The sequence below is a fragment of the Papio anubis genome, chromosome 11 (genome assembly GCF_008728515.1).
Source record: "Papio anubis isolate 15944 chromosome 11, Panubis1.0, whole genome shotgun sequence".
Classification (NCBI taxonomy): domain Eukaryota; kingdom Metazoa; phylum Chordata; class Mammalia; order Primates; family Cercopithecidae; genus Papio; species Papio anubis.
Window position 1 is genome coordinate 43,999,662 of NC_044986.1, and position 14,784 is coordinate 44,014,445.

The 14,784-nt window shown below is 34.1% G+C and overlaps 1 protein-coding gene across 1 annotated transcript in view; it reads right to left on the bottom strand.

The window, feature by feature from the left end:
* The window catches only part of KIF20B (kinesin family member 20B), a 68,005-nt gene that overhangs the window by 11,471 nt on the left and 41,750 nt on the right, over positions 1–14,784 (bottom strand). The window contains exons 22-28 of the mRNA XM_031651922.1: positions 14,142–14,261; positions 12,146–12,206; positions 7,459–7,584; positions 6,235–6,359; positions 4,238–4,374; positions 3,711–3,753; positions 993–1,169 (exon numbers count right to left, since the gene is read on the bottom strand). Of these exons, the coding sequence (XP_031507782.1) occupies positions 993–1,169; positions 3,711–3,753; positions 4,238–4,374; positions 6,235–6,359; positions 7,459–7,584; positions 12,146–12,206; positions 14,142–14,261 (789 nt within the window). The remainder of the gene's footprint in view (positions 1–992; positions 1,170–3,710; positions 3,754–4,237; positions 4,375–6,234; positions 6,360–7,458; positions 7,585–12,145; positions 12,207–14,141; positions 14,262–14,784) is intronic.

Genomic DNA, 14,784 nt, shown 5'->3' on the forward strand with positions numbered 1-14,784 from the left:
TATTTTAAAACTTAATAAACTGTACACAGACCTCCTCATCACAGCCATCAAAATCAAAAGTCAAGTAAACCTCTTATGTCACCTCCCCATTACTGCCAAATAAGAAAGACTCTACTGAATTCATAAAAGGGGAAGTAGCATGTATTGATTTCCACTGGAGTAAGAACTGTGCTACTTGTTTTACAATCTTCATTAATTTCACAACTCTGTTAGGAAAACACTATTATCTGTTTTAGATAAAGATCAGAAATGATAAGTAATTTTTCTCAAAGGTCCCAAAACCACAGCGACAGCAGTTGATACCTAGTTTTTCTGACTTTCTAGTCTATATTATTAAACAACACAATACTACCTCTTTTTAAAGCATGTAATCTCTCTTACAGTCATAGTCTTTTGATGTGACACACACATACATATTTTTCCTATTGTCTGAAGGCTTTAGAGCAGCATATTTTTAAGTAAGATTATTTACTCCAGAAAGACTAGCTTCAGATATACCCAGATTCTATTTACTATTTACTATCTCTAAAAGGCAATTCTCTCCTCTTTCAGGATTTCCAGTTCCAAGGTAATATAAAAGTAACAGCTGAATGACTCATGTCTCTCTACCATTAGGCTTACTTTCAAAATAATTTGTACCTTTATAAAATAAAGTTAAGGATGGGTCCAAGTATTCAAATCACCAAGAGTTCATGTTGAATCACACATCCATATTTTAAAGGTAGATTAGGGACTAAACCATAAATTGTTGATTTTCTAATTACTCTACTTGAGAGATACAACCAAAATACTGTAGAAAATGCTACATCTCAGTCATTGATTGACAAATCAATCTTAATGATAAATTTCAAAACTCAAAATCATGAAAAATCTCCACATTTTAAATACTCTGATTCCTTTTTGGTCTATTGAGACTTATACTTTTTTATCCTTTAAGAGTTAGTCAATTAACTATGTTCAATTAAAAAGGCATAGCAAAAAAGACTACTGACTTTTTTAGAAGTCTCTGATATGATCCTTTTTAGTTGTTCAATTTCATTATCTTTCTGTACATTACTGGATATCAGGGTTTTTAGCTGTATTTCTAAAGCTGCAACCAGTTGATCTCGTTCTTCTCGCCACTTTTGAAGGTCACTATCTTTCTCTGTCAGCTGGGCTGTCAGTATTTCCTAATCAAGAAATAAAGAAAATATTAAAATCAACCTTGATATAGTATGAATCTAAGAATGTTTAGAAATTATTACTTGTAACACCATAAATATAGCTGCAAACAAGATTACATAACAAATTAAGTAGTCTAGATAAAATATTTAATTATAAAACAAAATACATATCATTTTATAAATGTCCACGTTATTTTTATCAATATTCCATCTCATTCCAAAAATCAGTTTACTGGTAACTTCTTTCAATACACAATTATAGCTATAGCTTTCAAACTAGTATCAACATTTCTGCCAATATTTGGAAAATTAGTGGGTAAAATCACAGTAATAGCAACAAACAATAGAAAAATGAAAATAGAAAACAAGACCATTTATAATCGGTTCAAAAATCATGAAATACTGATATAGAAAATGTGTAAAACCTAAATATGAAAAACCATAAAATATTGGTGAAAGAGATTAAAGAACACCTAAATAAATTGAGAGATTGGTCTGTGTTCAAGGATCAAAATACTCAATATTGTTAAGATGTCTCCTCCAAATAGATCTATAGCATAAAAGCACTTTTAATCAAAATTCTGGTATGTGTGAATGTGTGTGGAAATGGAAAAGGTGACTCTTAAAAATTATATGGGAATGCAAATCATCTAGAATACTCAAAATTATTTTGAAAATGAAGAACAAAATGAGAGCAATTATCTATAATTTCAAGGTGGCACATTAATCAAGTCAGTGTGTAAAGACAGAGAAATCAATGGGACAGAAGAGACAATCTACAAATGTATGGTCAACTGACCTAAAAAAGTGGCAAAAAAATTCAATGAAAGGAAAGACAATCTTCCCAATAAACGGTGCTGGAACAACTGAATAGCCAAATGAAAAAAAAAAAAAAAGAACCCCAACCCTAATCTTACATCACATAAAAAATTAACCCGTGGGCAATTGATTTATGACAAAAGTGGCAGAGCAATGAGAAAGAAATAGTCTTTTCAATAAATATTTCCACGTCAATTGGTGGTAATTCACATTAAAACAAACATCAAGAGCTTTGACCACTATCTCACACCAACATAAAAATCAATTCTAGTATCTAAATATGAAAGATGAAACTTCAAAGCTTTCAGGAAATAAGATAACACACCATCTTCAAGTCCTTGGGCTTCATAAAGAAAAATGTTAGGACAATTATCTACAATACTATAAAATTATCTACAATAATTGTAATATCTACAATATCTACAATAATAATTTATGAGAACTCCTACTCACAAAAAGGCAGTAAGAAAGAAAAAGCAAACTAGAGATAGAAAGAAGGTACTTGCAAAACATTACAAAAAGGGCTTCTATCCAGAAAACTATAAAGAATTCCTACAAAGCAGCAGCAGCTAGACAATCCAACAGAGAAACAGGTAAGGGAACTTGTATAAACACAGCCAATAACCAAATGAAACAATCTTCAACTTCATTGGTAATGAGGGAAAAGCAAATTAAAACCATTTTAAAAACTGACTGACAATACCATACCTTGGTGGGACTATACAGCTACTGCAACAGCAGTTGAGGTATAAATGGGTACAACCGCTTTGAAAATCAGTGCAGCATTCTACTAGAATTTCACATACATATACCCCATCATCCAGCAATTGTCTTGTATGTATATATATACACAACAGAGATACATGCAAATGTGCACCAAAATAAATGCATAAAAATGTTTATAGGAAAATTTACTCATAACAGCCAAAACCAGAAAACAATCCAAATATCTTCAACATTAAAATGAATTAGCAGTGGTTTATTCATACACTTAAATATTCTGCAATGAAAGTGGACTAACTCCAGATACATGCATGGAAACATGGATGGATGATTCTCACAAATATAAAATAGTGAATGAAAAGAAGTCAGGTACAATCAAATGTATTCATATATTTCAATTTACATAAAACCCAAAAACAGACAAAACTGAAGTGTAACACTGAAGGACAGATTAGTTATTACCACTGGAAAAGAGGCAGAAGAAGGAGCTTCTGGGGTGCAGCAGTGTTCTACTTCTTGAAATAGGTATTAGTTAAGTGGGTACTGGCTTTACAATAACTCACTGACCTATGTTCTATTTGCTTTCCATGTTACTTTTACATCAAAAATTAACATTACATCAAAAACGTGTTTTCTAAATATGGCAGACACATACACAACCTAAGTATGATTATAAAAAAACATATGAGAGAAAAGAGTAAACTAGCTTTCCCTAGGATTAAAAATTCAAAGTGGGATTACTTGCTGGCATTGCTACCAGAGAAACCACTGGTTTGGAACTGGAACAACTATGACAGCCTTCTGTTTTGATTTCACTTATATTGCCTCTTACTACTGGGTCAGGAAGGTTCAGTGATAGGTATACAGGAATTCTATGTGCTAGTTCTGTAACTTTTCTGTAAAGAAAGTGATTTCAAAATAAAAAAGTAAACTTTTTTATGGGAGCAAATTTATGAGGACAGAGCATTCAATGGTAGACTCTCTAGCTTCAGAAAGGGCACATACTTCAACCAAGGGCTTGATTTCTGGTGTACAATACATGTATGGTCTGGAGTTTAGCAAGTGTGCTGGAAAGTTTAGCTCACAACAATCTCATTTTAATAAAAACTGGCCAACTCTGTTCAATATCCAATGTTAAAAGCAGCTTTAAAGCTAGGGAGGAAAAAAAGTGGAAAAACCGTCCTTACCTTATTGAAAACTAACATTCCAGGCCAGGTACAATGCATAGTCGCTCACACCCATAATCCCAATACTTTGGGAAGGTGAGGCAGGAGGACTGCTTGAGACCAGGAGTTTGAGACCAGCCTGAGGCAAGTCACAGCAAGATCGTCTGTCCCTATCAAGATAAATTGGAACAGAAAAGTTATCTTCTAGGTGTGGTGGCATGTGCCTGTAAAGTCCCAGTTACTAGAATCCCAGTGTACTTGGGACTGGCTGATGGCAGAAAGATTGCTTTAATGCACCATGCAAAGCATTTGAAAGGCAGCAATGATGCCATTGTTACTGCACCACTGCATTCCAGCCTGGGTGACGAGCAACGATCCTTGTCTTCAGCATATTTTTTCATCTCTTTATTTCGTATATTCTCTGCTTCTTTCGCTTGAGTGATAAGCATCATTTTTTCTTCTAACCATTTCTTTCTATCAGCATTATATTTCTGTTCGGACTCCTATATATACAAATGGTATAAGTTATTATCACATGCCTACAAAGTAGTCAATACATGCTTCTATGACATTTTCATACAATCCATTACTTTTCACCTCTACAAAAACTTTAAATGTTTTACTTTAAATAATGACAAGATCAAAGTTTCAGATTATTTAAAAATAATAATAATAACTGGTTTGCTTTCCTGAACACATCTCCTTTATAAATTTATTTTGCTATGAAGTCCATTTAAATACTTTTATCAGTGACCTTAAGAAAAAATAAACAATTCAAATTTCTGAAACAGTTAAACTGACTCAAATCTTCCTAAATGCCAAAACAATAAAAAAGGCTTTGTTTATGGTGGTCATTTCTAACTGGATAGTTTTAAAAATAAAATATTCCTGGGCCTACAAGATGCCAAATAAAAAATAACTTGTGCAACAGGGTATTTATTAAAAGAACATCCAGAAGAGCTGGACAGAGAATACTGCTGATCAGTAATTTTCAAACTGGTACCACAGATTCTTTGGGTTCAGAGGCATTTAATATTATATATAAAAAACCCAAGTAGAACTTAAGTTGAAATAAAAACAGTAATACCACTTAAAAAACTTCTAGGCTGGGTGTGGTGACTCACGCCCGTAATCCCAGCAGTTTGGGGGGCAGAGGTGGGCGGATCATGAGGTCAGGAGATCAAGACCATCACGGCCAACATGGTGAAACACCGTCTCTACTAAAATACAAAACAATTAGCCGGGCATGGTGGCAGGCGCCTGTAGTCCCAACAACTCAGGAGGCTGAGGCAGGAGAATCGTTTGAACCCAGGAGGCGGAGGTTGCAGTGAGCCGAGATCGCACCACTGCACTCCAGCCTGGCGACAGAGCAAGATTCCATCTCAAAAAAAAAAAAAAAAAAAAAAAAGAAAATGTCTAAAATCACTATATTACAAAGTGTGGCAGTCCACTCCAGGATTACAAAGTTTATAATCTACACCAATGTGATTATATCATCTTAGAACAATGCAAAATACACAAATACTTTTGAATGCAAACATTCTCAATATGGTTGATACACTTTTTTCATAATATTTATTGTGTTCGAACTGCTTTTGGAATTTCACAATGAAAAGGGTAAATTTTAGAATATATAATATGTAACAAAAAAAGTAGTTTTTTGTATTTGTTTTCAGCATATGATTAATATACAGCCAGAATTTTTAAAAAAATTAGATGCAGCCAATCTCCCAAAACCATTATTATTATGTTTCCTTCAATCCCACAGCTTCTGTTATGAATGCCACTTCTAATAAAATGTACAAAATATAACAGTATTTGGTACATCCTATGAAAAAAAGTTTCCCCTATATGTTTTATGTTAAAGCTGAACAAGAAAAAAACACACACACACAATAGAATATCTTCTACATAGTATAGTTTTATATGTATGTCAGTGTTCAGATACACAATTCTATTCCAATTTAATAATTAAACTTTGAAGATATTTACAGTAATCAAAATAATTCTCCTGGTCATTTTCTCCACAGCAGTATTTGATGAGTAAGAAGTTTAAGGAGTAGAAAAATGGGCACAAGGACATTAGAAGCAGTAGTTTAAGAATTATATATGTAAAATATAAAACTGAGGACCCAATCACTATATTTCAATGGCACTTAATAGGTTGTATCTTGGAATTTCTTCCCCACATCATTTCAATGTGCCCTGAAAAGTTATATTTACATATTAACATTTGCCAGATATTATTTCACCTATATCTAAGTTAATTACAAAATATAAAATACATAAAATACTGAATTCTCCTATTAGAAATATAATGAAGACAGACACATACAAACATAAAAACATATATAAAGTCATACCTGTAACTCATCTTGAAGATTACTGAGCTTTCCAAGCACATCTGTGTTGTCCTCATGCTCTTTATTTGACCTTTGATTGTTTTTGGTTTCCAAATCATTGCATTTTTCCTTCCATTTTTCCAATTCTGATTTGAAGACATAAAATTATGTTTTAAAGCATACTCAAAAGTTATACCATGTAGAGATACACTTGACATGGGCTGCAGACACAAATCAGTACAGCCCAGATAAAGAACACAGACCAAGATGGAACTGAGGCTATTCTATAGTTTAACTTTTAGGAGTTCTTACTAAATTCTTAGTGAAGAGGAACTACAGGGACTTCTCAGGAACCCAATGAATAGTATTCACAGTATAGTATAATAAATTCATTATCAACCTTATTATATAGAAAACTTCATGCAGTTCTCAAGAAAAAAGTTTCCCATGTCCATGAAACTGGCTAGAAAAGTATGAAGTCACATAGACTCACTGTCCTCATCCTCATCACAATTTCATTCACCAAAATACAGTTATAAAAGAGTTTTAGGGTTTACACAGTACTATTACATTTTTTCATCTCATCTGATCTTGACAAGAATAATGTACAATATGAATCTTCAAGTCAGATGATTTCAAAAAAAGAATAATGTGCAACAGTATATATGGCATTATCATCATCAACCACATTTTACAGATGAGGAAAATTAGACTGAGTAAGCACAAGTACCCTGTCAAGGTTATATATAAAATGGCATAGACAATTTCTTAATTCTAAATTTCTTGCCCTTTCTACAAAAATCACACATAACTTTTTTATTTGTAAATGTTCTATTTTTCCATATACTCTAGAAAAACTCTGATGGTATTCTGAAAGCAATGAAATCAAAGTATTTATTGAGATCAACATACAAGATAATGCCAAAAGCCTGACAAAGGTGAAACTCAGTTCAAAGCGTACTCTTAACATCTAGGGAACGTGGCAAGTTATCATCCATAACTTGCAATTTATAATTCGTAAGTTATCATGGACTGTCCTTACTCCTTCTTTACTGCATATAATTTTACTGAAACAATTTTCATCACAGTGGAAAATGACAAGTAATAGGACATTCAAAAAACATCAAATACTTTTCCATTATGAATCACTGTAAATACATACTACTTTAACAAGGGAAGCAATCTAGGAAAATTTTTTTTTAATGAAAAAGTATATTTAGAGAAATGTATGCAATCTTGTTTTACCTGTGGCCAGCCTTTCAACTTCCTCTAATTTAGCCTCAAGCACTTGATCTTGTTCTACCTGAGTTTGTTCCTGTTCTTCTAGTGTCATTCGCATGTCTTCGATTATTTTCTCTTTAACATTTAGATCTAAAAATTGGGGGAGAACACTTTAGAAATTAATAGCCTCTAGATATCCAATTTTTCTTAAGTTCTTCTAAAATTAAAATACATTTTTATTAACTGTAATAGAATACTAGTTCCATATAGGCAGAAACTTTGTCTTATTCATTGCTATATCCTCAATGTCTCAACAGTACTGGTATATATGACATACTAAATATATATTTGGTGTAAAGATGGATGCTTGGATGATTGCAAGACTGCATGAATGGAAAAAAGTTTTTTCAGGTAAAATTAACAATTTCTAATACAATTACTCTATTCCAATAAAACTATTACTATAAACATAAATCTTAGGATTTAGGGGGAAAAAACATTATTTGGCAAAATGTTTATTTTCAGTGTTAATATTCTCCAACCAAACTAAAACCTTTACCTGCTAAAACTAAAAAAGCTCAATCCCAATTTGAACTATTTTTTTAATCTCAAGTAGTTACTTTTTCTAGAAAAATATTCAGAGTCAAACATTTATTTCTATTTTAAATTTTTATTTAAAACCAGCTCCTCAGAAATGGCTTTTGAAAAGCTAGTATTAACAGTCTTCCTAAAATTGTTTCTAGCCCTTGAAGAATGACTACAGCAATTAATTGTAAGCAACTCTATATTAACCCTGTCTGAGGAAACGGATAAAGAGGGAAGATCAGTTTGTCGCCTCTGGTGATGGCACATAGTAGCAGGGCTCATTTCAGAGAACTCTTACCAACTATTACTGATGTCAGGGGTGATAAAGTTATAAATGCATATCAGGCTGCTTTTAGTAACACAAATACCCAAAGATGGCTCCCTCAAAGTGCACATAAAGCAAAGGTAAAACAAACTAAACAGTAAGAGAAAACTGTATGAGCAGTTTTTAGTATTTTTCCATTGATGCAGGCTTTCAGGTATGCTAGTAAAACAGAATTCCTCCTAGGATTAAAGTCACCTTCATATTATCATATAAATCTTTTCTTTCAAAAAGCATGATTTTCAAATATATTCATATTACACAATTAATTATAATTTTATTCAAAGAATTCCCTCCCTCTTACACTTTGCATCTTTGACTCTAAACTGAGGACTAGAAAAACAATTTACAAATCTAGTTATCAATTATAAAATTTCCAGAACACCAATGATAACCTCACTAATGGCTAGTCACCTATTATTTGAAAGCTAGCAAACTAGAGCAGTAAAGGCAAAAAGATAATTATTTAATCAGCCATTGACTCCAGTAATTTACATTTTATTTCAGGAAGGAACACCAAAATAAACAAAGATAAAATGGAAAATAAAGCAAAGTAAAGAAGTCTGAGATAGATATCTCATCATAGCTATCTAAAGATATTATCTAAGGAAAGCTATGGGCAATCATAGTGAAATAAATGACTACTAAATGAACAAGCAATCAAGTGTTGCACATTCAGCACTTGCTTATCATCCCCAAGAAAATTAAAAATATAAGTTACCCAAAAACTTGCATACAAATGTTCATAAAAGCCAAAAGCAGAAACAACTCAAATGTCTATCAACTGATACATAAAATGTGGAATATTATTCAGCCATAGCAAGGAATAAAGTACTGATACATACACAATATGGATGAAACTTGGAAACATTATTCTAAGTAAAAGAGTCAAACACAAAAGGCCATATATTGTATGAACTGACTTAACATGAAATGTCATAATAGGCAAATTCATACAGACAGAAAGTAGATTCGAGGCTGATAGGAGCTGGAGGGAAGAGGTAAATGGGGTATGATTGCTGATAGGTACAGGGTTTCTTTTTGAAGGGTTTCTTTCTTTATGTAACTATAAACATACAGTAATTAGATAGTGGTGATGGTTGTACAATTTTGTGAATAGAAAGTACTAAAGCCCACTAAACTGTATACCCTTAAAAGGTAAATTTTATGTTATATGTATTAGATCTCCATTGCTTAATAATTCAATATTAAAGATAGGTACATGAAAGGCACTCCGTAAATAAACAGAAATCTAGAAGGCAGGGAAAGCCTTAAAAGTTAAAGACATAGTTTTGTTTGTTGTCTGTTTGTAGGGAAATGTCTCATACGCAACTAAAATCATAGGAGCATCTTCTCTCTAATGGAAAAGAGAAATAAAAAAAAGATGATGACATCTTAATGAGGAAAGTTGCCAGAGTGGCTGAGACTCACTCTGAGAGAAAGGTGGTAAGTAGTACATAATAGATCATAAAAGCTGAGACAAGAGAATTTTAAAAGGTGGGAGGAGCTATAGATTACCTTGGTATTTAGAAAAAATACACATACAATAAATACTACTTTATAAACATAACTGAGGAAAAGAAGAGTGTACAATAACATCAAATAATAAAAATGAAAAGGAGGGATTGCAAAATGCTGACAGATTTTAACATATGTAGGTTACAAGTGACTTAGAAGCATAGAAAAGGTGGAAGTCAGATTAAAATAGTCACAGTAGGCCTACGCCATACTTCTCCGCATTTGGCAAAGAAAACAAAAATTAAAATACGATAAAAACTATAGGGCAACCTGGTCCAAGGGTAGACTTTTCCAGAATATCTAAGATGTGTCCACATTCACCAACAGGGACAAGGAGCCAGAGTAAAGGGGAATCCTAAAAGAGAGCTATAAACTATTTCCTATGAAATAGGAGCTGTTAGGGTGACAAGGCCTAAGAAAAGCAGAAGAAAACAGTACTGTGTGTAGAGATATATTTTCACATCCAAGTTATCCATCCAAGTTAACCCCACCAATGTACAAGTCAGCTAAATAAGTAATAATCTGGTTGTCTTACCCTTTCTTTTGTTGCCCAAGTACAAATAACATGGATTAGTAAAGAGAGTCTGAGACTTAAGAGTGAAGCATACCTGGGTTCAAATCCTAGTTCTCTCACTCACAGAACAAAGAAGTTAAGGGGTAATGAGGAGGAGAGGAGTCTGTCTCATTTTAATAACAGAAATAAGTATCATCTATAAAAGAAATTCCGTGGCCGGGCGCAGTGGCTCACGCCTGTAATCGCAGCACTTTGGGAGGCTGAGATGGGTGGATCACCTGAGGTCAAGAGTTCAAGACTAGCCTGGCCAACATGGCAAAACCCCATCTCTACTAAAAACACAAAAATTAGCCAGGCATGGTGGCGGGTGCTTGTAATCTCAGCTACTCGGAGCCTGAGGCAGGAGAATCACTTGAACCAGGAAGGCGGAGGTTGCAGTGAGCTGAGATTGTGCCACTACATCCAGCCTGGACGATAAGAGTGAATCTCCATCTCAAAAAAAAAAAAAAAAAAAAGTAATTTTGCAATATTTCAAGCAACAAATCAATACAATCTGAGTAAGAAAAGCATAACTCATAATTCAGCACCTACGATTTGAATATAAATTACTAAGCAGCTTTTTAAAACTTTTTTAAAATACACATTTTAATTTTAAAGATATTTTATTTGAAGTTTATTCTTTACACAATTTTGTCCAGAAATCTACACCATTCATTGTGACCTATATAAAACTTTGACTGGCTTTATTTTTCACAAAATACTGGCCATTACAAGAAATCAATGTTGCTTTGACTATTTTAATTTTCTAAGAATAAGCTTTAAGTTAATAAATTATTCATTAGTATCACTACTTTTCTCCTCTAATAAAGCTGTATCTTATGTTGCCCTCACTTCACTTCAAAATTGTCAAAGGAAATGTTAACCAATTGTCATTGCAACTACCTATTTTGTAATCATTTTAGTACTAGAAGTGATACGGGAGGCAGGTAGGGAAGTGCTGGGTACAGAAAGGCAGGGTCCCTGGCGAGGGCTCCACCTTTGGGCTTGTGCCCACAGACCTAAGTGAGGACAGGCACTCCTGTTTTCACACCCAAGTGTTGCATTTTCCAAGACCACCCTGGCCTGCCACGCCCCCATCCTGTGCCTATAAAACCCCTGAGACCCTAGCAGGCACACACACAAGCAGCTGAACGTCTAGAGGAACACACTGGCAAAAGAACACACCAGCAGATACCAGCAGATGCTGGTAGGCCATCTACTGTGAGATGACACGGAATTCGGTTGGGGGCAGTCAGATGAGAGTCCGGCCGCCCAGGGGAAGACCACCTTCCCGCTCCATCCCCTTCTGGCTCCCCATACATCTGAAGAGAGCTACCTCCACTCAATAAAAGCTTGCACTCATTCTCCACGCCCACGTGTGATCTGATTTTTCCAGTACACTAGAGCAAGAATCCCGGGATACAGAAAGCCCTCTGTCCTTGAGATAAGGCAGAGGGTCTAACTGAGCTGATTAACACAAGCCACCTGTGGATGGCTAGGCTGAAAGAACACCCTGTAACACACACCTACTGGGGCTTCAGGAGCTGTAAACACTCAACCCTAGATGCTGCCATGGGGTCGGAGCCCACACTCAAGACCTGCCCGTCTGCATGCTCCCCCTCTAGGGGTTTGAGCTGCAGGGCACCAATGAAGCAAGCCATACCCCCATCGCATGCCCTGCAAGGGGAATAAGGGAACTTTTCCCGTTCTAGAAGTACAAACTTGTTCCTGACCTTTGCATGCTCTCTCATACTGTTGTATAGCTTCTTCCACTTTCTGATTATTTAACTGCTCCTACAAATTGAGAGAATATGAATTAAATGCAAATTAACTTAAAAACACAATATTTAACAGTGGATCTTGAAAACAGGGCTCAATATTAAGTTTGAAATCAGACTCCTATATGGCTGGTATACCAGCTAGTACCAGTCTTCCAACTTTCTTTCATCTTGGAGAAAAGAGTAGGGTGAGAGCAGGGGAAAGAAGTAGAGATTGCAGTGAGCTGAGATTGCAGTGAGCCAAGATCACGTCACTGCACTCCAGCCTGGTGACAGAGCGATACTCGGTCTCAAAAATAAAAATAAAAGTAAATTTAGAACCACTTTATACTTATTATTATTGTTATTTTTTTTTGAGATGGAGTCTCCCTCTGTCGCCCAGGATGGAGCACAGTAGCGCAATCTCAGTTCACTGCAACCTTCACCTCCCGGGTTCAAGCGATTCTCCTGCCTCAGCCTCCTGAGTAGCTGGGATTACAGGCACGTGCTGCCACGCCCAGCTAATTTTTGTATTTCTAGTAGAGACAGGGTTTCACCATGTTGGTCAGGCTGGTCTCGATCTCTTGACCTCGTGATCCGTCTGCTTTGGCTTCACAAAGTGCTGGGATTACAGGCGTGAGCCACTGCACCTGGCATATACTTTTAATCTAAGTTATGACCCAGTTATTTTACTTATTCAACGTTTTAGGTAAATATTTTCTTACAAACCACAAAAACCAGAAACAGGGGAAAATGAAGTTCTACTGTGTATTTAACATAGAAGGAACAAGAAAAACCATTAAAAGATTCCTCATTGGTAAACTTAAACTTTGATGAAGGAAAAAAAGAGCTCTCCATCCCTTTTACCTAGAAAGTAGCTGCAGGATTGGAAAAAAATAAGCCTTAAGAGGCAAGATTAAATTATGGGGACCAGATATCCTGCACTTCTAGTTTTAACTTATCATGTAATCCAAACTTCACCCCCAATCTTATCTAATGTCACCACTATCTCCTCACTTTGTAAGTCTTAAGAGTGAATCATTACAGAACATGGAGATCTAGGATCCTATTGTTATAGAATGCTTTATTACGATTACATTCAGTTAAGAATTAAAATCATGTATTTATACCTGAATATTCATTAGTCTGCTTCATTTAAAAGCAAACATGAAAATAATATGACAAATTATATTTTTTATTGTTGCCTCATCCATTTGGTTGATAACAAACAAAAAATAACCATATACAATAAAGGGATTTTGCCTTTTAAGTATCATTTTTAAAAGGAATTTGCTGTAAGACCTGGACTACTACTGTTTTTTTGCATTTTATTTCAAAATAATTTTAGCTTTGCAAGAGTTCCAAAGAACTTAGCTTCCCCTAACGTTATCATATTACACTACAATGGTACATTTGTCAAAAATCAAGAAATTAACATTGGTATACTACTATTAATTACACTCCAGACTTCACCATCGTTCCCCAGTCTTTACTTGTCTTTAATGACCCTGACACTTTATACTTCATACTGGTCAAGCAGTAGAACATTCTCAATTTGGGTTTGTCTGATGTGTTCTCATGAAGAGATTGAGGTTATAAATTTAGGGAAAAAATACTAAAGAGGGGATGTGCTCTTCTGGTCACATCAAACCAGGAAGCACATAGCATCAATATGACTAACGGTAAAGTTATTCTTAAACACTTGGTTAAAGTGGTATTTGCTAGGTTTCTTCACTATGAAGTTATTACTTTTTCTTTTCCATACTCTATTTGTTAGAAGAGAGTCACTACTGGCCTACTTAATTTTATCTTTTTTTTTTTCTTTTTTGCCTGTTTATTTTTAAATAATTTATTTCTAGATTCTAGAAAAAGTCAAAACAGGATGTTATTAAAAACAAACTTGTACATTTTTGTACACTAAAATATACCAAGAGAATGCATTTAAACCATCTTTAAAAACAAAACTGTTTACCTTGAGTTGCTGAATGGTTCGCTGTTTCATATCTAGTTCCTGAGAACACTGGTTTTTCTTTTTCTCCAGTTCATTAATTTTAATCCTCAGTAATTTCTCCTCATCACGCATTACAGATACCTACAAAATAATGTTTATAAAACAAATGGAATATTTTGAAAATATCAATTGCTTTTTGTTATTTAAAATTCATGGCAACTATGTTCAAAGTTCACATCCTTTAAAGCCTAAAAGAAAAATGACAGATTCTAATATACTACAAATCAAACACACTATAGCTTCAAATTATTAGAAAATGTTTTAATACTCTAATAAAGAATGCATATGAAAAATTCAATTTCTCATTCCATTATTTTAAGAATCTCAAACTTTGTAAGTTCTCTCAAAAAAGAATCATAACATCGGTACATAATAGGAAAATAATTACCAAGGAAAAATCAATAAAGATATTCTGAGGGAAAAATATTGATTCAAATTTCCAAAGTTTACTGAGTAATATAATCCAGGAATACAAGAAATACTTTAAAAGCTAATAATGACATGAAGAGAAGAAAATGAAACAATCACAAAATCAAAAGGTAGCCACGCAAGTGAAGGTCAATTGATTTCTGTGGTTGCCAGTAATCTAATTCTATAAACATAG